General features: G+C 41.0%; 1 protein-coding gene across 3 annotated transcripts in view; it reads left to right on the top strand.

Annotated features, from left to right (window-relative positions):
• cadm1b (cell adhesion molecule 1b) overlaps positions 1 to 27,092 on the top strand; it is a 244,582-nt gene that overhangs the window by 153,974 nt on the left and 63,516 nt on the right. For 2 of the 3 annotated variants that reach the window (XM_054793186.1, XM_054793188.1), the window contains exons 2-3: positions 5,993 to 6,013; positions 13,999 to 14,145. In XM_054793186.1, coding sequence (XP_054649161.1) covers positions 5,993 to 6,013; positions 13,999 to 14,145 — 168 coding nt within the window. The remainder of the gene's footprint in view (positions 1 to 5,992; positions 6,014 to 13,998; positions 14,146 to 27,092) is intronic. The other variant, XM_054793187.1, reaches the window with a different exon arrangement.

Below are 27,092 nucleotides of genomic sequence, written 5' to 3' on the forward strand. Positions count from 1 at the left end.
GTAGCGATATACGGACTATTAGAAACAGCTCTCCAAACAGTGCAGTTATAAACCACTGTAAGACCACATTGATAAACATATTGTTATAGTAATAGCTCCCTGACAGTGTTATTGTGTTTAAGTATGCAGCTGTTGTATTCGAATGAAGATGGAGAGGAAATTAGTCAAATGCAGTTTGCAGTTCCTCACATTAGTTGCTGTGTGTGGTAATCAAAGTGTTGCATCCCTCCCTCGGGACTGACAGATTTGATCATCATTTCAGCTCCCACTAGGTTGTTCTCCCCTGTTGTCATGGAGATGGACCATGAACTGTACGGTGTGGTTGAAGGCTGTGCTAAATAAATAGCAGTAGTAACAATAAGTAAAGCACGCTTCCAGACCGTGTGTACACCACAAGGCTGTGACACAAAAATGGTGTGTGTGTGCAATTGTTGAGTGTGTGTTTATTTTTGGAAGTCGAAACTGTTTGATTGGTTGCCGCTCCACTCAGTTGGAGTCCAATTCGCCATCCGATTTCCATGAAGAGAAAAAGTTTGATCCCTCTAATTAAATGAGAACAGAGTAGGAAACACTCAGTGTGACAGCACTGACACACACACACAAGCACACGCACACACGCACACGGACACACACACAGTTGCAGCTCCTCACACAGCAGGCAGCATCACAAGCAGAAACAAAACTATGCTTTACCTGAGAGGACGAACATAAAATTCAAAGACATTGCACGTATACAGTAGATCCCTGCGAGTAATTGTGAAATGTCCTAAAAATGTCAAAATACATTTTATGATGTATTATTACGTATTTAGAAATTATTACTGACTTAGTGTAACTGAGTTGTTTTTTTGGGGGAAAAAAAGCCTATTTTCGGATTTTTTTTTAATTCCAATTTTTAAAAAAGAACATTTTAGCAAAAATCTACAAATCCAGTATTAACTGATGTTGGCTCATTAGTGTTTCTACTGAGCAGCATCAACAGACGGTGATGGTGGGTGGTGATGAATGCAAGTGGGGGACTGCGCTGTGTGCACTAGCTTTACTCACAAACATTGATTCAAGATACAATTGTACGCTTTTTTGGCCTTTTTAAGCCCTAATTTGACTTTGTAGAAAATTCGGATTATTTTCCAAAACTCAAAATTTAACAGATGTACAGTCGTCCCTCGCCACATCACAGCTTCACCTTCACCTTCACCTTTTTAGAAAATATTATAATCATAATAATGAATTATAATAATTTTTATTACTTAATAAGTTATGCTATTTCGTGGTTGAATGTGGCCTATTATTAGTAAAAAAAAATATGCATATTGGAGAAAATGTTACATTTTTTTTGCCTAAATTAATCATTTTCAAGCACAAAAGTGGCTAAATATGAGGCACTCAGAAGACACATTCAATGACGCTGTGAATGATATGTAGTATTCGACATTGCTCACTAGGTGTCAGTAATGTCACTGTGGTGTTCGGCGTGACACCTCAGCGCCAGACTTGATCGCCGGAACAACATGCTTTCATTGCAGGTTTAAATGATCTCACAACAGGCACATTAATTCCTCATAAAAATCCCTAATAAAAACACGGACTACTGTTGCGGCCTTAAGCCACACCAAGCTAAAACTCAAATCTGAACCCCTAGCACCGGAATACACCGGAATATCTATAGCAACACACACGAGCACAAGTCTTATTTACGTCAAAAATGTCTCATTTTCTATTATTATGTCTACTATATTATAAATAATAGGTGACTATAAGGGTGTTGTTTTGTCTAGAGGGCTCTAATAATGTTAAAAAACATATTTAGAAGGCGGTAAACATGTAAACATGTTTTATGCTCTTACTACAAAAGTATTCCATTTATAAATAAGGACTCCTACTTCGTGGACATTTACTTATCATAGTCGGGTCTGGAACCAATTAATGGCGATAAACGACGGGTTATTGTACACATGTGAGTTTTTATTTTTATTGTGCCACATTTTGTTTACGTTATATTCAAGTATGATATCCCGCATCCATCAACACATATGATTGTAATTGTGCCTTTTCTGGAAGTGACTTTCTTCAGACTTGTGATTGTCTAAAAGTGGTTATTAGACAGGGTTTCCTGAGATATTTTGGGGTTTTTTTTGCCATGTTTATCATTTTGATTCCCTTCCATCTCATCTTTTCCTTTGTTGTTGTTATGCCTTTTCCGGAAGTGACTTTCTTCAGGCTTCTCATTGGCTAAAACGGGTTGTTATTTAGGTTACAGCTTTTTTGAGAGATGTTTTTTTTTTTGTTATTTTGATTAACTCCATCTTTAATCTTTTCCTACAACTGCCACTATTGTAATTGTGACTTTTCCAGAAGTGACTTTCTTGAGGCGTCCGTTTGTTATACAATGTTTAGATTTCATGAGATGTTGTGTTTTTGAGTTTTCTGACATGTTTATTGTTTTGAGGCCCTTTCATCTTTGTGTGCCATTGTTGTCATTGTGCCTTTTCTGGACGTGGCTTTCTTAACACGGGTTGTTAGACAGGGTTAACGTGGCGTTTTGCTTTGTCGGAGAGTGTTTTGTCCCCAGTATAAGTACATTATGCCCTGCTGCATGGAAAATTAACCGGCCGCCGTTTCTTCCTCCAAGTTTTTATCTTTGCTTTAATTGTCATTTCATCAATTACTTTGAAACTGCCTTCGGGGCACTGTAGCACCACCTGTTGCTTTGTCCTGCATTTCTATTTTCACGTGGACAGAGTGCATTCACACTTTCAAGACTGTTTTGGACTCAGAGTGGGGAATCTTTCAGAACCTACATCTTATTTTTTTGTATTCGTTGTGTTTTTTGTATAAAATGTTGATTTTCGATGGTGACCGGTAGATCCTAAAGCGACTTTTCCTCATCAGTGTTGTTGTGTTTTTCGCAAGAAATGCAGCTGTTGTCTCCTTGAACGCAACACTGCTCACTGATGAGAGAGGGGATGAAAAAGAGGTATAAGGAGACAAGGACAGACATCATCGAGAGGACGCTTGGCCTGCCTGCTCTCATCCAGCTTGATTGACAGATTGGTGCATTGGCTGCACTCTCACCAACGCCACAGAGAGGCATTTTCCAGCCCGAAATCTGTCCATCAGCGCTGTCTAAGCAGTGCGACAGCCATGACATCTAATCACAGGCCAGCCGGCGCCTCATAACTTCTACCTAATGTGCTGCAGGTACACAGGGGACAGAGGTGCCACGCGGCAGACGCATCGCCGCCACAGCACTATTAATAGTCTGGATGGAGTCCGCTGACTGGAAGTGGATCACATTGATGGCCAGGGAAGGTGTTGCCAGACTATATCACAAGTCTGTTTAGATTTAAGTCTCTTTTGACAGCATCAAGCTCTGCTGTGCCCATGCATTTGACCTCACAGAGTGACTTGACACTCAAACTTCTTTTTCCTTTGTGGACTTTTGACTACGGTACATGAATTAAACCTCCAAACAAGGAAATGTACCAAAAACTGAAAAATGGGGCACAGTCATGGAATGTGGCTTTCCGCTTTCAGATGTGACTCCGATGCAGCACCTCACTTTGGACACAGCTCACAGAAGCCTCACTCTGTTGGTTAAACACATAATAAGGACAAAGTTTTGACTGACACTTGAACGTTTGTCAAAGCCGGTCAGTCTCCCGGACGGCATCCAGTCAGATTTGTTTACCCAGCCATCGAATGTGATTTGTCAGTCCCAACTCTTTGTCCACTCCCCCCGGGGGAATTGCTGACACACTGGAAATGCACAAAGACGTGTAACAAGGCCATGTGTCATACCTTGCACCCTTATTACGCCGCCAATGACAAGTGAGACAAGCAGTCTGCTCAACATTTGTGCTGCGCTGATGCTCTCATTGCTCACTTGAAGCCCACTTGTCTGTGTGGAACATTGGACAAGATGCTGTGTGAGCTATACAAATGTGCGATGGGGAGGAGACTGTCAAGAGTGTGTGTGCACATTGTGGCATTGCTGCATTAAGGGTCAGGGGGGCCAGTACTCACCCACACCGGATCTGTGCTGTTTTTCCTTTCTCACAGTTGATATTTTATATTCCATACAGAGCAATGCTTCACTTGCAATTTTAACACATTCTCTTCAATCTTGAATTTTCAGTCCGATTTTAATTATTATTTTAGAGTGTTTTTCTTTGTTAATTTTTATTAATGAATGTATTTTTTCAATTCAGATTTTAGAAATACAGTAATCCCTCTTTTATCGCAGTTAATTGGTTCCAGACCCGACCGCGACAAGTACATTTCCGCAAATTAGGATTCAATATTAATAAATGTAGTAATAATAATATATTTTGTAGTTAGAGCATAGAAAACCTGTTTATGACTTTTTAAGTACAATTTTTACCATTACTGCAGCATTCCAGACATAAAATAACAGCCCTATAGTGACCTTTACATTCATATTACACAATGTCTTAGATATAATCAAAGAAAATAAGCCATTTAAGACAGAAATACGACTCGTGCTTGTGCTTCCAGACATGTGAACAGGAAGTGACGTAGGGAATTCAGAGTTAGCTGGAGTACGGCCGTGTTATTATGTTGATGACTATTATTATTATTATTATTATTACGTTATTATTGTGCCTGCTCCATGTTATTAGTGACACCTAGTGGCCAGTGTAGACTACAGTCCATCAGCGTCTTGTATTGCCTTCAACTGTATTTATATTTTAGTTCATTTAAACATTGTTATGATTCAGAATGCTTAATTTAGGCCAAGAATACGTAACATTTGCTTAAATATGCATGTTTTGACTAATAATAATAATAACAATAATAATAATAGTTATTATTAGTAGTAGTAGTAGTAGTAGTAGTAGTAGTAGCAGTTGTAGTAGTAGTAGCAGTAGTAAATAAATTTGTCTTTTAATCTTTATTAGGGTAGCAATATCAAATAGAATATCAATAGAATATCAATAGAAAAATATTCTTGAAAATTTATGGGAATTGTGTCGGTTTGTGTCCTCACATAACAGACGCTTCGGAGAAAGTTAAGCGTTTTATCTGACTACATACTTCCTGCTAGATATTTCCCACACTGCTATGCGTTCCTACATACTACGGCATCCCGAATGACCCAAAATGCATAACAGGATTAAACTGTAAGTATTTGTAAATATGTATTTATTCATTTGTACGAACCACTGTATGAGTTGCGGGCACCAGCATCGTTTAAGCATGAGTAAAGACATGAACAGACATGCCAGCTCTCAAAAATTTTTACTAGTCCCTCCCTGCCTCTCACGGCCCCCCCAGGTAGGCCCACCCCTACTATTTGAGAAGCTCTGGCCTATGGGACATTAGAATTGAAACCTATGAATTCTGCCTAGCAACCATTTGGGCAATCGTGAGACATTTTTTTCATGTGATACTGTGCCTGCTGTATGGATAAAACGTTATTTCAATTGTCAGCTTTCTATTGAGTCAAGAGTGTTGTCCTCATGATTTATAATGTGGCCTACCACCATGGACGAACGCCACAGTGTGTATGTGTAATGAATGTGACAATGAATGATGGAAGTTCTCTGGAGGCTATATCAAACCTGAGCACTAGTGCAGGGACTTGGGAGCATGCCCGCCTCCAGTGCTGTGAGCACGGTGCCAGTTTGGGTGGGCAGCGTTCCGAGTGGGTGCCTTCTTCTGCGCCGGGAAGGGGGGGACGGGGCTCCCATTTGGGGACACTTCCCTGTGTTCATTTCACATTAAGATAACACCTGGAAGAGACGCGTAAATTGGGCACGTGTGGAAAATAAAGGCTGAAATCTACATTTTACTCATTATGATGCCTTTTATGGGTTTTTTAAATGGTGGAAATGACATGATTAGCATATGGGACCCGACATTGTGAATTCTTTCTATTAGCCGAGATGCAACATGTTTCTCTGCTTGCTGTATGACTGCTCATAAACGTTCTTCTTCTTTTCTGCTTTTTCCTTGCATGCTGCATCAGGAGCTGCTGAAACCATCACAGGTACTCTTTTCCTTCTTACTCCTCATTTGGAAATTTTTCTCATTTTCATCTATGCCTATTAACATTGGATGTTTTCCTGTTGGGGGGTGAAGGGGTGGGGTTAGACACACACACACACACACACACACACAATATGAACAAAGTTGCTTTTATTTTGAATTCTCTGGGTCTACGTTTCAAGTTCTGTTCAGATTAATTGTCTGGCCCCTTTTTAGTTGCTTTTTCCCCCCTTCAAAGTCACAAAACCACTCAGTTGTTTAATGCATTTGCAGTTAATACTTACTGGTCCAGTTGACTGCAATCATTTCTCCAAAGCAAAGCACATGTACCACAAAGAACATCAATGCAATCACTTAGCCAACAAACTTTGCTTATTTGTATCGCAGATCACATTTGCTGTTGTGTACTTCCAGGCCACGAGAATAGGTACACCTACACAATGTAATATAATGAGCTTACCGAATAGACCTAAACAGAAAACATATATTATATCGTATTATAGAAATACCAACTAGTAAATTGCACTAACAAAGAATATCACACAGTTGCTAATGACTCTGCTTCATTGATCAACATGATCTTAAAATAAGTGTCAAAACTCCTGTTGGCTAGCTAGCTACAAACCTTTCCTCCAGCATGTCTCTGTATCGCCGCATCTCCCCAGGTCACTGGTGTGTGTGTGAGTGACAGGAGAAAAGCTCTGCACTTTTTTTTTCTTATATTCATGTCATTGTGGTATTTTCACTCCACCAAATCTAACAAAACTCATCTTGTAATAAGACACTCATAACAAAACATTGTCTGATCATTCTAGTGTTTGAGTTTGTGCGTGCACCTCTGAACAGCAACGTTAGCAACAATGCTAACAGTAAGGTGACCGCATTTTGACGACCAAACACAAGGACAATGAAATACTCAAATAATATTTGAAGTTTACTCAAATATACCTCAAAATTTCATCCATCCCATCCATTTTCTCCTCATTAGGGTCGCGGGTGTATGCTGGAGCCTATCCCAGCTGACTTCGGGCAACAGGCGGGGTACACCCTGGACTGGTCGCCAGCCAATAGCAGGGCACATATAGACAAACAACCATTCACACTCACATTCATACCTATGGACAATTTAGAGTCACCAATTAACCTAACCTGCATGTTTTTGGAACGTGGGAGGAAACCGGAGTACCCGGAGAAAACCCACACACGCACGGGTAGAACATGCAAACTCCACACAGAAATGCCCAACGGAGATTTGAAGCCAGGTCTTCCTGATCTCCTGACTGTGACTGTGTGGCCAACATGCTAACCACTAGACCCCCTTAGAATTTCAATACATTTCAAATACAGCCGTCCCTCGTTTGTCACTGTTAATTTGTTCCAGACCCAACCGCGGTAATTATTATTTTTGTAGTTAAAGCATAGAAAACATGTTTATGACTTTCTAAATATGCTTTTTACCATTATTAGAGCCATGAAGACATGAACTAACACCCCTTTACACTCCTGTTTTTCTTTGTTTACACCGCTTTGCTCATGCACAGGCTACAGCATGCTAGCGAGTGAAGCTCCCTGTAGTTGGGTATGAACGACTCTGATACTGGCTCGTTAGCATCATGGGAACTAGTTCTGTTAGCCATGAATTAGCCGCATCATTGCTTAAGCCACAGGGTTCAAAGACTGTGAAAAAGGTAGCGGCTTATTGTCCGGAATTGACAGTACCGTATTTTTACAACCATAAAGCGCACTGTATTAAAAGGCGCAGTCTCAGCTACAGGTGCTATTTTTGTATTTCACACATGCACAAGGCGCACCGTGCTATTGGGCGCAGGTATGCACGGTAACACATGCCGACTTAACAAGCCCACTTGAATTCAGGATGGTCATCACTCAACACAAGAGTCTAAGTCATGGTGCACAACTAAAAACATCACACAGCAGCGCAAACACAGACAAGACATTACCTCTATTTTTGCAGAACAATAACTAACAACTATGTAGCTCAAACATGTAACTTTAAGAGCATTTGCACCAAAACACAACCGCAAAGCACGCTGGGGAACAGGAAGTGCTCCCCAGCGACGCGACAATACCTAGCATGCTTGCTATTGTATGTTTTTAAAAAGCCAGCGAGAGCAAAACTGAGTTGGGTTGTACTTTATTGAGGTATTTAACAATGTACTCACGTTATTTTTGATAAATCCTCATCCACAAATCCATCACAGTCCTCATCTTTTATATCCCAAATGAAGAGCGGGGCAAGTTCTCCATCAAACACGCCAGGTTCCCTGTCATCGTTGTCAGTCAGTCTCGTTGCCGTGCGGCGCCTCAGAAATGAAGCTGGCTTTTGTGAAAGCTCGAACAGTGCATCAGACACGTTAGCCCAAGCATCCACAATCCATTAGTGAAGCTGTGTTCGCTAGCTGTCATCCATTGCTCCCACGCCGCTCGCAACTTAACTTTAAACGCCGTGTTTACGTCCATTCACAAATTGTGGCGAAACTAGCACGGCGATGCCTTCCAGTGTTAGTGAAGTTGTGTTCGCTAGTGAGCGGCAAGTCGTCCATGTTGGTGATGTAGTTGGGTAGTAGTTGGATGGATAGATGGCGCCATTTCATAAAATATACTTATATAACTACTGGGGCGTGCCTTTAGCGTCCTCAGTCACGTCCACCTTTCCTTTCCTCTATATAGGCAGTATGTCGGCAGGCTCGCAGTCAGTCGAGCGGAGCGCTCATAAAAGTCACGCAGCAACACTTACACATTTTGGAACTCGATACACACATACAGCGCTCCGCATTATAAGGCGCCCCGCCCATTTTGGACAAAATTTAAGACTTTTAAGTGCGCCTTATGGTCGTGAAAATACGGTATATCTGTCGTCGCATGCAGCAGAGTGCCATAATGCCGGCTCAATGAAAAACAGTGAAAACCAAGATATTTTCATTACCTTCTAAAAAAACAGAAAACAAAAAAACAGGACTTCAAGGACAGAATGTGAAAAAAGGATATGTCCTGGGAAAAGTGGACGACTAACACAACAGGTCTCCTGGCTAAAGTGCGCTGCAAAAGCGGATATAGAAGCAAGTCGAGTCTCCGTGGGAGGTGGTTAATTGGCGGTGTACTTTTTCCCATGTACTTTTCCACCAAACATTCTTGTCTGACATTGAAATCTGAGTTTGCGCCGTTCCTTGTACTTATAATTACTGCTTCTTACAAACTTCCAAGGCTTTCCGCACACTCTTTTCATGCGTGTTCATCAAAGTGTGAGCCTACTAAGTGGCACTGAATCTACTTGTTGTCCGGTGTGATACTGGACAACAAGTTGAAATGTGGTTTCTAATTGTTCTAATTGCAGGTGTCTTTTTGTCTCCTGCAATCATTAAACATGGGTTCACGCAGTGTCCTGGATAAAAAGTCTGGTCAAATTAGGCAATGTGACACATTTGAAAGTTCTTTGCGCAAAGGTTTCACAGGAAATCTAGCCGTTCCAATTATACCCTAAAACCCAATGTGAATATCTTTAAAAGAGAGTTTCATCATGAGGATCAGGGTCTATTGACTGAGTGGGATAAAGATAACACAGAAGGGGAGATAGGCAGCATCAGAGACAAAACTTTTATTGTTAATGATGTCTATAGTGCCGCTTGTTTCTGGAGAGGACGCACATGCACAATTGGGTTCTGGCTGTCCTGCTTTTGATGTTCAAAGCGGGAGTCAACTTCTTTTATGAGGTGCCTGAACCTCTGATGCTAGTCCCGATTCTCTGAAGTTTTTCTCAAATTGGTCGGCTGTAGTAGTGTTTGGTCGGCGTGATGACAAATGCACATGTAGTTTGTACTGGCCTCCCAATATTCCACTCAGTATGTTGTGATGCAGCAAGAGGCAGGCAGCCATGTGTAGAGAAACAGGCACTTTACTCTTCCAGACAGCTGCTGGAATGAGTGCGAATTTATCAGCCAGTCATCTGTGCCCAAATCACTCCCCACTCCATACCCACCACCGCCGCCACCACTCAGCCATCCCCACCCACCACCCGGAATTAATGACTGCCTCTCCTCATTTGCACCCAATCATGAGCGGGATGCAGAGGCAATTGAAAATGTTAACGCCAATCGCCAGAGCCCTCCGTGTTTCACAAAGTGGCCTGTTTTCACTTTGATGGGATTGCTAATCACGGCCATGTTATTTATATGTGTTTTGAATTGGAGATGAGCCTAGGCTAAGCATACTGGAGCACGACCAACCTTGCTCGGGGCTGCAAAACCTTATGGAGGATTTATCTACAGCACAGTACCCACGCCGCCTTTCTCTCTGTCCAACAGATTGGGAGCAGAGTAACCTTGCTTTGAGGCTGCACCGTTTGGACTGCCAGATATTTTACTTTTATAGGAATGTAATTACTTTGCTTTTCAAAAACATCCAACACGTCACAGTGCTTTGCCTCATTTTTATGCCTCTCTTAGAAGCCTTCATGTGCAGAAGAGACCACCATCACTTTAGATGCTTCTCTGTCTGAATTTGTATCAAATACTAAAGCAACAAAAGCAAATTGTCTTTGTGTTTTGAATCAAATGAAAAATCTCACAAAATGTGCACCTACATGTTTTTCGACAGGCGGCAATTATTTCAAAAGTATGCTGCAACTTCTTAAGGTCAAATTTGATCAGGTCGTGGAAAGCAGTGCTACCATAGGAAATAATGGAAATACAGGCGGTCCTCGCGTCATGTACGAGCTTTGGTGTCTTATATCTAAATCAGGAGTGTCCATTCGCGATCGACGAAGGTAGTGTGGGTCCATCGCATGTGTCACCCATGTCCTAAACATCACTTTGTAGATTTTGTATGACATCAGTCCATTAAGCTCCCCTCCTGCTTCGCTGTTGCGCCTCCACGGCAAAGGAAGTGGAGAACAGACGTCTCAAGAGACACATGGAAATGCAACTTTCATTGTTATTATTCCGATTATGGATAAACTTACTCAGCCGTAAGGTGCCTATACCTGTTAGAAAAGTTATCTGTTCACCTGTAGCAGCTAGTTATGTAGAAAAAAAGTCAATGTTTGATGGCTTTGCTTCGCGTCCTGAACTCCACTATAGAAATGTGTGTTTTCAACACTTTTGCCAAACTATTATTTCATGATGAATTAGAAAATACTTGTCAAATATATTGTAGGCCCTGCCTCTGACAATCAAGGTCAGTTGCCACCAAAAACAAAATAGCTGACTATTTGTCCACCAAGTTTGGAAACAATTGGACAAAAATTGCAGTATAAAGAAAGATTTTTGTGTTATGCATGTTTGGCGTACATGTGACCTGATTCAATCTCTTTTCATGGGTCGTTATACATTCGGGTTCTATAGATTTATACACACAAACCAGCAGGTGGTGCCAAACGACTTCTCCCCAAGTGAGTCAGAGCTTTTCTTCCAGTCAGTCACACACACCATAGTGACTTATTGTGTGTACTGCTTTTTTTTGCAATCGATCTAAAAAAAATAACTTAATTGGGGTGGTATTCCAGTACACTCATGTCCATACATTGATTTTGGGTTTGTTTTGAATATTCGGTAAATGGTCTTCACTCTCAGACTTGTCTAAGTGAAGCTAAGCCACCCGTCTATAGTTGTTTGCTGGATTTCAGCACAGAAGCCAGCGTAATTCCATCCATTATCTAGTGACATTTTCCAACATACCCTGTGTCTGTTTTCACCTATTATGTTCCTTTTGTCCAGAACTGGCGCGCAATTGCATGAGACAATTGGTCGGAGGAGCTTTTGCCTCCACGGGAGGTTAATTTCTTGTAGCTTGGCGCATTCACAGAGTTCATCTTGAATCATGTTAGTTTGCCTGTCTATTCCCATTATCTGTTTTCCCCCCTCTTCTATTATTCCTCTTCGCTTTGTAAATGTCACAAAGCAATAGAGGTATGAGACGACTCGGGCATGTAAATGTGCTTTTGATGTTTTGCCTGCGTCTGCGGGTGATAGCGTTGTGCCTCCAATGGTGTGAATATGAGACATTCTAATGTATTCCTCAGTTTTTTCTCCCCTCTTTTTGCTGGATAAAAATAGCACAAGGTGACTTAAAATTATTTTTCTCTCTAAATTCTTTGAAGACAACACACAAAACAAAAGCCAGTGTGTAAGGCATGAGTTACGACGACAAGGTCCAGGTTCTGTCTGAGAACAGCGCTTGTGTACCGAGAGCTGCTCCTCTATGCCAAGAGATACAGGACAGGACACTGAGCACACATTGGTCACATGGAAGCTCAGATGGAGGGCTCTGATAAAGCTTAGCCCATCACCAGCATCCAGCTCTTCCTCCTCCTCTCCGCCCTGATCTCCTACTTGCCAATTTTCTCCTAACACTCCTCCTTTGTCTCCTAGCTGCTCCTCTCCAGCTTCCCTTTGTGGGCAGCCGAGCTTGCAGCCCATCTGGCGCTGACTCATGGGGGCCCACACTCGGAGCCGGGGGAGATCAATAGTGACAAACATGGCTCCTATATTAAACGGATTAGATTGTGGCTGCACAATCTACACGTGGGCTTGTTTGTGTAGCTTCACATTTTTGCGTTGTTGACACAAGGCAAACATTTGGGAGGCTGTAAATGGCCAGACTAGGGGTCAGCAACCCGCGTCTCCAGAGCTGCATCCTCCCTGTTGCAGCTCCCTTCGCCGAGCGCAGTGATTTTTTTAAAACCAAAGTAGCGGAACTGTGCATTTTCAAAAATATTGTAAAATATCCAACTCACCGCGAGTCCCATTAATGCATCTATACTGCGTTTGGACTGCTGATTGGATGAGCAAGGGAAGGGGAGGCAGGCTAGTGTATGCAGCAAGTCTCACTGGAGAGAAACAAGTTGAGGGAGTTTTGAGTTGAGACTGAATCAAGTTACTGCACAGTAAAATAAAACTATGTGATTAATGAGAGCATAGTAGCATGTTTTATAATGAGAAGTGCGCTGTAGCTATGTGTTTGGAGGTCGTGACACGCTAATAGCCAAGGTGGTGACTCCAGGAGAAGCACATAGTGTGCCACAGGAGCTGACTGTGCATTGACCGCTTGTGGCTGGTGTGAGGCGGGGCGGACCTCTCGGCAGCAACCACAGAACAATTCATGCTTTCACTTAGTCTACCAAAAAACGGTGATGTCACTAAGTCTCCAGCTACCAGTCCCTACATTGTCGCTTTTGGGAAAATAAGTCACCAAGAGGCTTTGGAAAGTCACCAGATTCTGTTAGAAAATGTCCAAGTTGGCAACACAGGGCTGCACATGAGATCAGAAGGAGATGGAGGATGCATGAAAGAATTGTTCATAAAAATATCAGCATCTATTCTCCCAATTAAAAAATAAATGAGAATTAACGGAGAAAATGAAAGAATGGCTCTCTCTGCAAATACGGTCAAGGACAGGGCATTCAACACAGCCGTAAATGCTACTGAGCAGACAACACTGACATGCAGAAATGTGAAATCTATAAAAGTCGTTTTAATGTAAAAGTTGTCTACAATTAGTTTTAATTTTAAACAAATATGGTAACCACTCTAAAAGGCTTATTGTATGTACTTTATTTATCCCACAGCGGGGAAATTTACTTTTAGCTTACAGGGATCACTGCACTTTTGTTTGTTGTAACAGGTAACATTACCTAAAACATTACAATTATTACAAGTTTATAAGGCGACCTGCGATTGACTGGCAACCAGTCCAGGGTGTACTCCGCCTCTCGCCCGAAGTCAGATGGAATAGGCTCCAGCATACCCACGACCCTAGTGAGGATAGGAAGATAGACGGCTGGATGGACAAGTTTAGAAGCTGTGTAATGTTTTGCGGCTCCATACTATTTTTCTTTTTTTTTACTGGAAGAGGTGGCAAAATGCCTTTTTTGTCTCTTGACACCCATTCTGACTACTCTAAACGTTGCTGACCCCCGGTCCAGGTGGTAACAGCTGTCGCTCACATGCTGTGTTTGTGTGTGTGTTAAAGTGGAAGGTCAGAACCTGGCAACGGACAACGTGTCTGTGGTGGAGGGTGAGATGGCCACCATCAGCTGCAGGGTGAAGAATAACGATGACTCGGTCATCCAGCTGCTCAACCCCAACAGGCAGACCATCTACTTCAAGGATGTCAGACGTAAGTCAAACACTCACGACATACAACACAAAATCAAGCATTTTATCTTCTCAGGAGACTATCGAATACTATCGAAACTAACCTTGGATATAACATAGATTTAGACAAGTGAGTACACCTCACAGTGATTGTGTCCAAACGGTGTCCTTGGTGTGAATATTTAGTGTGAGAATCTAGCAGGGCCTTAATCCTCTTGGGCATGGAATTAACCTTCCTCTTGAGGATGCCCCACAGGTGCTTAGTTGGGTTCAGGTCTGGAGACATACTTCACCACTCCATCACCTTCACCCTTTTCAGCAAGGCCCTTAATCATCTTGGAGATGTGTGTGGGCTCCTTATCATGTTGGAAAACTGCCATGCAGCCCAGTTTCCCAAGGGACGGGCTCATGGTCTGCTTCTGAATGTCACCGTACCTGTAGGAGTACATGCTTTCCCTCGATGAACCCATGCACCCTCAGATCATGACGCGACCACTTCACTTGACTGTGGGCAAGACACACGTGTCTTGGTGCTATTTAGACAACAATGGCTGCGTGTTGACACATTGTCAGTAGGAGCTGTCACAAGATCTCGTGCCACAACATTTTGTGAGATTGAAACGTGACAAGATTTTTCGTTCAACTTACCTCGCATGAACTCGGCCTGAGACGATAATAAATAATTTAATTCATCACACAATAAATGAAAATGAACTCGATGATTTTGCCGACCTCAATATATTGCCATGTGCATGCGTGTTTGTTTTCCTTGTCTTTCGCTTCCAATCAGGCAGGAAGACGGTTCACTCTGTGCTTTGCTTTCAGCACCTTGGCGCATGAACAGACACAGCGGCATGAACAGAGTGAGCCCTTTTGTTATGTCATGGTCTCTTTGTCTCTTTGCAAAAGAGTGTAGCTTTGTGAGGTGCAATGTGAGATAATGTAGTAGAAACGAAATGAGTAAATAAATTGTCATATATTTTGTATATTTTTTCATTGTACTCGTCTTAAAAGTAATGTTAAAATCGTGTGTCTTGCGACACCCCTACTGACTGCTCTAAAATATAATCATGTTTCATTTCTACGTACTGTGCTGTCTTGGGAGAATACACCGTAAGATACGTTATTTCTAAAAATGACTATTTTACATTCAAATAAAGGCACACACACACACACACCATTCAGCAGCAAAGAGCTTGAAATTGGTGAAGTGAAAAGAATGAAGTCAGTGGCTGCTAGTCAGCAAGTAGTCCTAAAGGGTGATGAACCGAAGCCAATACTCCTCCTTATTTATTTCTCAGGAAAGGTTGCATGGTCCCTTTATGAAAGATTCAGGCATATTTCTACTCTTACTCTTATGAGTTCATTCTGTGTAAATAATGGTTTCATTTGTGCATTTGTACAGACAAGAAAGAGACCCTTTTGGCTTTGACCTCTGTTTTTTACGCAGGAACGTTCTTCAATATTATAGACACATATATGAAATCCTTTTTATTTTGTCCCGAATTCCAATTTATTTTTTTCCAATTTCCATTACTTTTCCGTTTTAATTTGTAACCTTTTACACTTATTTTTACCAGCATAGAATGTGTACTTTTGTGACAGTAAATAAAATGTCTTTTAATTCAATAAAAAAAAAATCCTTAAATTTATTGATGCACGACATCATTGGACAATTTTGGCCAGTATTTCAGAAATGGATACAGCCTTAACTCTTCTAATTAGATGTCAGCCTTTGCACACATTGCAGACAATTGCAGGCAATTACAACAGACTGGAATGCCTGTGCTTGTGGTTAAGGAAGACGTAGTCACCGATGCCCTTCCAATTACCTGATTAATCTTAAGATATTTACACACACAGCCGCACTAGCACGCTCTGCTAAACTTAGCTAACCCAGCTACCTTCCAATCACACCCCATAAGAGGAGTTTTTCCAGCAACTTTTGCCAGTGTTTCGACATGTTTAGTTTGGGAGGGGGCGGGTTAGTGTTTGAGATAACATTTGTGTGATAACTTTGTGATAAGATGTATGACAACAAATCTCATGCAGTGAACATTCCACTGTGAGTAAAATATTTTCAAATATTTTTACGACAACATTCTCAAACTACAAGAAAAAAGGTATTGTGGTTTGTGTATTTCAGGCTTTTTTTTTCTCAAGGATTGTATGAAAAAAGATTAGCTGTCTGACTTCATTCTAACTTTGCTTTCACGTGCGGTGACATCTTGCGGTAAACTCATCATCAGACATCACGCGGCAAGCTGGGAGGATACCGCACCCGCCTTCTTTTCATCGTATGTGTGCAAACGTGATTCCATCTGTCCTTGACGTTTGCCACTTTAGCACAAGTCATTAAGCTCAGGAAGCGGCGAGATTAATATGAGATAATTCTCTGCCGGGCCATAATGGGAATACTTTTGTGTCCTTGTCACTGTTCGATTTTACGATAATCTCTTAGATTAGGATATTGAACGTTATGATTATGCATGAGCATATGGGCTCTGTCTACTTTTCACTTTTTTTGTCTCACTTATTTCACTTGTTCGTGTCTGGGATGCAAGCCAGAATTCAAGGTGATGGAGAACGTCTCAGTCTATAACGCATCCCAGCTGTTGTTCACAAGTTGTGGAAGGGAGACGCGCACTGCCATTTACTCACCATCAGGGGAGTTTGGAAGCATTTCTTTTATCAAAATAAGCCAGAGAACACAGTGGGAGAGAACGGACAGATAAACATCACACTTTATGTAATGCTTATATATTTGATCTATGCTAGTAAGAGATCAGGGCTATAAATATTTCCTTTCTTCAATGGATATTATCTTCTGGTATGAACTAATTATTAGGGGTGTCACGAGACACAAGATTGAGTCTACGAGAACGAGGCGAGACAAGATTTTAATATTACTTTTAAGAAAAATACAATGAAAAAGTAAAAAAATATGACAATATATTGCCAATCTACTAATTCTATTTCTACTACGTTACACTCTTCGGCACTATGTGTGTATGCTAGTGGCCCCGCCTCCATCCACTGAGAAAAAGAGACCTTATGGCTGACAAAAGGGCACACTCTGTTCATGCCATTGTTCTATGGAACAAACATGCCAAGGTGCTGAGACCAGTGCACCAAGAGAGTGAACTCTCGTCCTGCCTGTTTGGAGGCGGGAGACGAGGAATACAGACGTATGCAGTGGCAATATATGGCAATATACAGTATTGAAGCCAGCAAAATTATGGAATTCATTTTCATTTATTGTGTGATGAATTTATTTATTTATCATCTTTCCAGTCCTTGTGCCCACGATCCATTTTTATTGTGAACGAGAAATCTTGTCACAAGATCTCGTGAGACTCCTACTAATTATGATCTCAAACTTGTAAAAACCTGTTGCCACCAAAAGTAAAATGAGCATGTTTGAAATTGTAAGATGGAATGTGTTATGATTGGCCCAAGCGAGAATTTGGATCCCAATGCAGAGAGGACAACGTTCATTGTAAAAAATGATTTCATAACAAAGGGTGTCCTCCGTAGGAGGGAAAAATACAAATAGTGACAAAAAATACAAAAGTCCACAGGTAAGGCAAAAACAACACAGGTAGCACAAAACTACTGAATGCTAAAATCACTGCCAAGGAAAAAGGCTGGCAGGAAAAACTAATACAGAGCGCTGCTGGAAGAAGCCAGACAGGACAAAGGATTCACGAGGCAAGAACACAAGGCGCTGCTGGAATGCCGAGTAGGAATAGGATAAAATTAGCATGAAACACGAGCCAGAACAAAGAAAGTACACTACACCACGAGGCCGGGAAGAGCGGAGAGCGGGTTTAGTCAGAGGTACGATCTGGAAACGAGGGAATCCTTCACCCGTGTTTAAGAAGCCAGTGGTAATTGGCGACAAGGTGTGCTGATGGCTCCGCCCCTGCCGGCCAGCGGTGCACTGCAACACAAGGCAGATTGGCGGCAGGAAAGCAATACCACAGGACATGATCCAGTGAGAGTAGCCAAACAGAGGGGACTCGGTTTCCCTGTAGGTTATACAATATTTTACCATGTTATGCTAAAAAACAATGTGAAGAGGAGATCATTTCATAAAAGCGCTGACTAAATGGACAATTTTCAGCTATTTTCTGCGATAAGTGCGCCGGTATATGTTATTTCATAATGTTGCTCTTTCCTCGTGTATTGTAGGCCTTCTTTGAGTCTGACTGTTTTATTGACTAAGTGGTCATTTGTAGAGATGCTCCATACTGGCTTTCTTACCCATAAACTGATACAGTATGTTCTAGCGCTTCATTTCCAATACCGATGTAGGCAGCAGCTCTTCCCTCAAACTAATATCAGGTCACATCTCATGTAATGGATGATCACATTACTGTGATGGCACTGGGTGCATTTCACAAATAAACACTGTTTATACAAAATAAGACAAATACTGCAATATAAAATACAATTTATAGTAAATGTGCTGTATTTATTTTGAAAATATGTTCTCAGCACAAGTCAAAAAACCATGACCAATAGTCAACTAAAATAATATCTTCTAGTATCAACAAGTGAAAGCCCTGTCACACCTTGACGATTTAGCCAGCTTACGCCAACGTATAAAAAAATTTAGCCAGTACGCTGGCGTACGTCGAATAAGTTATGGGTAAGTTTTGTACAAGTTAAGAGCACGCTGACGCACGCCGGCATACGTCGTAGTACGTCCAAGTCGTCCAAAAATTTTGTGCATGCACAAAACTTTTTGACGTATGTCAACGTATGACTCATACATCCCGCATACGCGGGCAATAAGTTATGCGATCATTGACGCCCGTTCACACACGTTATTTGTAAGTTACGCACAAGTCGTAATACGTCAACATACCTTGAGACAAAACCGTGTCTTCTTGGCTCTCTTCTTGGCAAGGATAGGCTGAGAGGAGATAGAGACCGCTGGGGAAGTAGCTTCCGATACCACTGACGATGCCTGAGATGCGTTAGAACCTGCGTCAACTCCATCAGAGTGAGAGTGGGAGGCCGTGGGTGGTGATACATCCCTCCGTCACTGCCCTGATACTTCTTGGCAGCGGTCTTCGAAATTTTCTTCGGCATGATGGTGATGCTGACACTGCGATGTCTAGTGAGGTTATGATTTGCGTCATCAAGTGGCAGCCTTTTTATAGGCTAGGGCACGTGAACGTGCGGTTTGCATTAGTTAGACTGGCGTGGGGCATGAGTTGTGAACGCCGGCAACACGCTACACATTCGTTGGTATAAGTTGTCTATAAGTTATAGAAACGTTCTATATAAGTTACTAATACATCATGTATACATCAAACTCACACAGTTCAATGTATGCCATCAAAATGATCACGCCAGGCATGCGCTGGCTAAATCGTCAAGGTGTGACAGGGCCTTAAGACAAGTTAGCCCTAATAAATTTACTAATAAAATCCAATTCAGTAATGCTGGTAATAATACAGTGTGGAAAGCTGCACATTTCTATGTGGCACAAACATCCATATAAAGTGCAAAGTAGGAAACTCTGGACTAATACAGCAACAAGTGAGTCGGTGGCCTCATACAGCAACAAAACATGTCAGATTAAAAGTATTAAAGAATGATGACACACTCCCCCTTACTCTTGATCAGTAGAAAAAACGATACCGGCCAATTATATCGGTCATCCTTCGTCCTTTGGGGGTGCCATGTGGGCGATGTGAAGCACAGTGTACGCCTTCACAATAATAACGCTGCACATCACATCCTGTTTGTCCTGAACAAAATAAGGTTCTCAGAAAAGTAGCTTCCAACAACAACAAAATGAAATTAAAAGCACAAGATGAATTGGTACGAGCCTGGAGTTTGTTTTCCAGAGAGATGATGGTGATATCGTTGTTCAATGTGTGTGTGACAGGCAGTGTGCTAGCATGATTTAACATCACACCAGACAAAATACAAACACTAGCACTCAGCACACACATAATCACGTCATCAAAGCTCAGCTTTATGCATTCACACACAGCGTCAGCATTTGGAAACAACGATGAACGGGAAAAATACAAGCGTCGGAGAAAGTGTGACTTTCACTTTGTCTCGGCGCACACAGGGACCGCTGGAAATAAACACTGGGCAAAACAATGAAACAAAACGACATAAACATGCAAAAATTATGGGCTTTCTAACAGTATTTTTTCATTCATTTTTCAATTATTTTCTAATGAAATTTATGTATTATTTACCAAAGTTTTTAAAAACTGATTTTTTAAATCATTGCTTCTGAAAGTTTTCCACTGCCCGGTTCAGCCCAGCTTATGGACCGGTACCGGTGGGACCCCTAATCTATCCGACCATTTTTTAGGAATGTGTGCATCCGAATCCAAAATTGCTTGATTTATTTGTCTTATCTCTCTTATTTTGCTTAGGTTTTGTTTTGCTTTTGCCCATTGTATTTTTAAGCTGATATTCCATTTTTAATACTTACTTTTTCTTCTGTACCTTGCATGACCTAATGTTCCCATCTTTGCAAGCAACTAGAAATGAAATGTGAATTTCTTTTGGAGTTGAATAAAATATCTATCTCGCTATCTTAGCGAAACTTTTCAAACACAGCGGTGTAAACGTATTCTATGGTTGAAATAACAGGAAGCTTAGGTGTTGTTTTTAAAGGGTCAAGTGAACCTGACCGTAGTGCTATTCTAGGCTGTGCTCCTCCTAAAGGATTAACGACATTCCCACCCTGAGTCGGTGGCATTGTTAGCTGTCAAACGTGGCCGTTGGACACAGTGAAAGATGGTTGTATACAAGGAGGCAAACAGCAGAGACATGAGGGCCACACAGGAGGCTGATATACACACAAACACCACAATCATCGCGGTTTCACAGCGCCAATAAGGAGAAAATCAACACATTTATACCGCTGGAAGTAAATAAAAATTACCTTACAGGTTGAGGCTCATCTCGACAAGGCGTTTATTCTGCAAGATCTATGCAAAATGACATGCAATTTGGCAGAGCTGACATCTGTAATGGGAAAAATGAGTGTTTATCAGAGGACCTGTATGGAGGAGGCGATGTTACACTCTTATTTATGCACGGCAGTGCTCCTCTGAAGTTGCCTGACTTTGAAAAAGGTAGATTTTAAGTGCCAGGAAAAAGTATACAAGATCTTATGTCTCTGTAGGTGCCCGATTATAGATAAGTAGTACTCACAACAGTGCCAATTAAAAACCCCTCATTAGGAAGAGGCTTGCTTAATGTATGTACATTCAGGCCCCCAATATGCAAAACATACTGTTTAATTGTTTTATAACATTAGTACATACAGTATGTGTTCCTAGTTTATGAGCACCAACATGAGAAAATTCTGTCATAGGCTCACCTGATGATAGCTTGCTGACATGCAGATGGCTGATTGCATGCACATCTGCAACATACACTACTATTCATTTTCTTAAAAAAAATATTATTTTTAATTTTAATTTTACCTAAAATATTTCATTATTAAGGACAGTTGTTTTATTAATCACCTCCCGTCAAGTATGAAAGCCACGTGGAGGTTAGAGGTATTGTTTTCACCCCTGCGTTGAATACATGTGTAATGTTTGTCATCAGCTAATCATAACGACATGGCTAAGTTTAGCTACTAACATTGGTGTTAACGTTGGCTAAATTGTCGGTTACTCAAGAATTACAATTGGTAATTGGAGAAGGTGCAGACATTTTTTGTGCAACTTGTTCTTTTCAAACCACTTTTGGTAGCTTATGCTAACGGGTGGTGTTGTTCTTGTATTTTTCGGTTTAAAAAATTTAATTTGGAGTGAGTTGAATACAGGTCCTTTGATAGCAGTTGCGGGTTGTGCATTTGGTACCTAGACCTTCAGTCGGGACTTAACCGGCGAGAATGTTTTTCGGCAGGCTATGTTCGGGCAAAAAACTATCCATAGCAGGGTTGGCCATGTGAAGCACAGGCGACATCACAACTGCGACATGCTGACGGTTTCTCTGACAGTTTGGCTGGGTTTGCCTGATACCACTACAATATCAATAACGTAATTCCCTATATCTTCGAATACACAATCATGGAATACATACATACATATATACATACATATACCTTATTATATGCCTTAGTATTAGGACCTAATTTCCACAGGTGGTTGGCGGCGCCGATGCTAAACTTGGGCTCAGCCAAACGTAACGAGCCCGGCGATTAAAGATTCAGACAACTCCAAACATCTATGCTACAACATCACCTAGAGCAGTTCACGATCAATATTAATCTAATAACATGACAAAACAAGCGGCATAGTTTCCCGAATATTGTGATTTACACCATAAATATTAGTCCTATTTATTTTATCTACATGTTTAGATTCTTTGACCATGAAAACATACCATTAGCAATTGGATGCATAATGATATCAATATTAGTTCAGTAGTTAATCATAAAAATTACATTTTCCGTAATGGCGGTTTTCTTCTGATTCTAGCTACATAGCTTTTGAAGAAACAACAAATCCGTTGGCACACTGCAGACTGCACAGTGTCGTGGCTATGTTTAATGGTGTTTGTTGCATGTCTATAGCTTCATTTGTTGTCTTCCGATGATGAAAATTACAAAGGTCCCCTATTTTTTTCATATTGTGGATCATACTATCCGGAATTATTGCATTATCTGGATCAGTCTTTGATATCTTGTAGAACCTGTTGGAAACTTGCACTGTATTTTAAGTGCTCTGACCATTTTTTTGTGGAGTTATATGCACAAATGCATATCTCGCAATGTTAAAGAATCCTTGAAAAAAATTCCTGGAACCCGACGGTGATCTGGATCACCCCCAAAATGTAATCAGTTCTCCCATATCCCGTTTCCGACAATTCCTGAAAATTTGATCCAAACAAAACAGACTAATAGATAAACGTCGGCAAAACAAAACCTCTGTGCTCTGCTTGCGCTTTGTGTGGTGCTTGCTGAAGGTACTGTAAATATAAAACTTTTTATAAATAAAATACTCACCATACATGTCAATTTCTCTTCCTCAATCAACCGATGTGGGCAGAACTTGGCTTGTTGAACACTTTGCTCTGATCAACCAATCAGAGGACGGAAAAATAATCACATTATTGTGGGCCTGCTAGCTGGCCCTCTGAAATCTGATTGGTTAAAGAAACAGCCCCATTGCTAATAGTGTGTATATGACATGGGCCAGCACTCCTGATTCTGAAGGCCGTTGGCAGATTACATTGATATGGCAACACTGATGGATTGGACAATCAATTGGACAAAAAAATCTGCAGCCAAGAGACGCACTACTAAATGAAGACAGTGGTGTTGGGAATAAATGATTACAATTTCAAAGAACAAATACTTAAATTGAAATGTGGTCAATGCTTTTTGATAGCGTTGGCAAAGCCTTCTTTGTTGGCCCTGACTGCGCACCACTGTTTAATAGTGATAACCATAACCTTGCATTATAGAAACAACTAGTAGAAATACACATAACCAGTCAAAAACAATCCTAAAAGTCATAGCACATGGGCACACAAAATAGTTGTGTCATATAATTATTAACTATTATTATTATTAACAGTATGATAACTGCTATTTTACACAGTATAAATGGTCCAGGGAAGTTGTAGTAATGCAGTGCTATGAAGTGATGGCACAACAAATCCTGTGTGGACATACCTGTGCTCTTGTATATTATTGCATGTTTTAATACCACCTGATGGCATGCAGGCTGTTTTCAAACATGACTCAAAAACTAGGAAGCATCTTTGCTGATGGAGGACACCGATAAGCACTTTACCTCTTTCCAAACTGTGTTGTTTATTTTATGTTGCTTAATCTCCACCTGGCGTCTCAGGAGGAACGGGTTTCTCTCCCTAACAGGTGTTGTGACTCTCCAAGTTACATGAGTGCCATTGTTCCCCTTTTGAGTCCTCCAAAGAGCTCTCAAATTGTATCTGGGGATGGGATTTCATGTTGACGCTGCCCTGAGACCTTGAGTAATGATCATGATAATAACTGCAAAGCCTGACGGGAATAACAAAACGCCTCCCGCTTGAAACAGTGCGTGGAGTTCGTTATCTCTGCAGATGCAGAGAGAACCTGATAAAGGAGGCGGGTCAAAACATCAAATGGAGCACCTCTGATCAGATCAGCCAAAGATGTTAATGTGAAAGACCGCTGTGGGATGAAAAATGGCTAACCTAGTTTGACTGTATTAATGAAAATTGCGTCTATGGACATTAGTATAGAACATTTCTGGCTACTTTCAGTTGGGTGGATGCTTAGATCTGTGTTTTAGATGTCAACATAAAAACATACGGCTAACTTCTACATACAAACTCTATTTTAGGGACATTTATGGAAAAAGGCCAACAAGGCTTCTTTCCTTTATCATGGTTAATTGGTTCCAGGCCTGAGTCAATGTTAATAAGCTGAATATTTTTGTAATTAGAGCATAGAAAACCTGTTTATGACTTTCTAAATACGGTTTTTACCATTATTAGAGCTTTGTTTACACCGCATTGTGCAACACTACGGGATCACTGCAAGGACATAAGAGGCGACCGCTGCTCATAGCAAGGTATGGAGGTAACTTGTTAGCCTCCAATTTATTTGTTCTAAACTTAACAAAGTGTTTCAAACGAAGTGGGAAAGAAGGACAAAGAAGCCAAAAACATACCACATCCACACGGAATGGAAGGAGAACTTTTTTTTCACTCTATCATATCAGACATGCCATGGTTGACTACACTCCTGTAATACTGTAACACTCCTATAGTCACCTTTACATTTGTGTGACCTGATATAGTCGATATAATCAGAAAAAATAATACAAATTAGACATAAATAGAAAGTAATAATAGGCGGTATTGAACCATGAAGCAGTGATCGTTTATTAATTGATGTTTGAAAACCTGCGATAATGTGAGGGACGACTATAGTGGCCGGAATAGTACATACAGTATAACTAATTTAGCCATCATTTAGCCATTTTTATGCTTGAAATGGCTTACTTTACGCAAAGAATAAGTATAATTTGCTTAAATATGCATTTTTTTAGTCATTATGGGCTATAGTCAAAACAAAACACAAACAGTGATCATTTTATTAATTTTTGAAAAACTACGATAGAGTGAGGGAGCAATGTTCGGACCGTGATGTAGCCAGGGAGGACTGTATTCCTAGGAATTTTTGTGTGAATAAAATAATGTAGCTTCATGTTTTGGTGCAACATATGATTTTTGTGTTTTCTTTTTGAAACAAATCACTATAATGTGAGTTTGGCTATTTCATTAAGTTTTATTGTGCATATAGTCATCCCTTATGTAATCGTGGTTCGAATATCACTCCCTCACTATATTGCAGTTTTTAAAAAAATAACAATAAACATTCTAAAGGTAATAATAATGATGCTGATTAAAAAATGATGCTGTTTGGTGGTTGACTATGGACTATTATTAGTCAAAAAATATTGAAAGACAACTTATATGTAGTATTGTGGTCAGTAGGCATCAGTGATGTTATGACGTTGTGACGTTAGGTTACATGACCTTTCACATTGCATGGAGACTGGCTACTGAGCCTGCAGAGCCGAGCTGACATGCCATGGCTGGGATTGAGTGAAAAAAAAGGTTCTCCTCTCATGTGGAAGTACTAAGTTTTGGATTCTTTGGCCTTTTTCCCCACTCCGTTTGAAACACCTTCTTAAGTTTAGAATTGTCATGTTCCGCAGGACGGGAGCGAGCACTTCCTGTCCTGCGCTCTTACTCCTGGTTGCCGCGCAGCTGGCAGCAATCAGCACTAGTGGTGGTTAAAAGGCCACCGTCGTCGCATGGGTTCATTGCTTGTGTACCTCGTCTCCTCACAGGTGCTGTCACTTAAAAGGTTCTCTTACCTGTTGCTACAAGACGGCCACTTGTGTTTTTTCCACAAAGCCTTTCCCCTCTTTCGCCTTTTGTTGTTTTGTGCCTGTGAAACTGTGAGTACCTGCACCTGCTCGTGCCTTATTAAATATCCTTATTTGCACACCGCTGCCTCTATCTCTGCTTACCGGGGGTCAATCTCCCGACAGCCTCGGTCCAGATCGTAACAAGAATAAGTAAATTGGAGATGCTAACTAGTTAGCTCGGCAGCTTTTTATGCTTTGACGGCCATCTGTTATGTTCCTGCAGTGATCGCGTAGCCTGTGCAATGTGATGTAAAAAAAAGAATAATAGGAGTGTAAAAGTGACTATTGGGGTGCTGTTTCATGTCTACAGGGTTCTAAGAAGTCATAAACGAGTTTTATATGCTCTAACTACGAAAATATTCTATTTATTGAATCCTAATTCACTTATCGCAGTGGGTCTGGAACCAATTAACTGCGATAAATGAGGGACAACTGTACTATATTGTTCACTAACTTGGATGTTCAGTAACAGTAACCCCACCTATTCTCCATTGTTGTTGTTGTTATTATTATGCCTTTTCCTCCATTGGCTTTTTTCATGCATCTGATTGGCTGAAATGATTTTTGACAGCCTATATGGACTCCAGGAGAGTGGAATTTTACTTTCAGAACCACTGGAATACACGCAGACATAGCTTTAATTTATGGTGTAGTTTGGAAAGGGGAGTTTGATGCATCCATCCATGACAAGGAGCAGCAGGCTGTTTAAGAGTTGCCGACTTGTTAGCAGTCCTCGTGAGCACTCCTCACACTTTCCTGTCTTGGCGAATGCGCCGCAGACTGTGAAGCTACTTTATAAATCAACTGGTATGAATCATTTTGAAGCCCACTTTTCTCTGACTCAATTAAGGAGAGAGCCCACAAAGCTGCCCCCCTCTTTTCCCCCACTCCCTCTCCTCTCATCCTCCCAATCTCATTTTCTCCTCCCTTTGTCTTCCACCATCTCCACACTCATTCTCACTTCCATTCACCACTTTTAGGGACTTTTCCGTCACATTTGTGTGTTCCGTCACCTCGC

This window comes from Dunckerocampus dactyliophorus, chromosome 12, assembly GCF_027744805.1.
Source record: "Dunckerocampus dactyliophorus isolate RoL2022-P2 chromosome 12, RoL_Ddac_1.1, whole genome shotgun sequence".
Classification (NCBI taxonomy): domain Eukaryota; kingdom Metazoa; phylum Chordata; class Actinopteri; order Syngnathiformes; family Syngnathidae; genus Dunckerocampus; species Dunckerocampus dactyliophorus.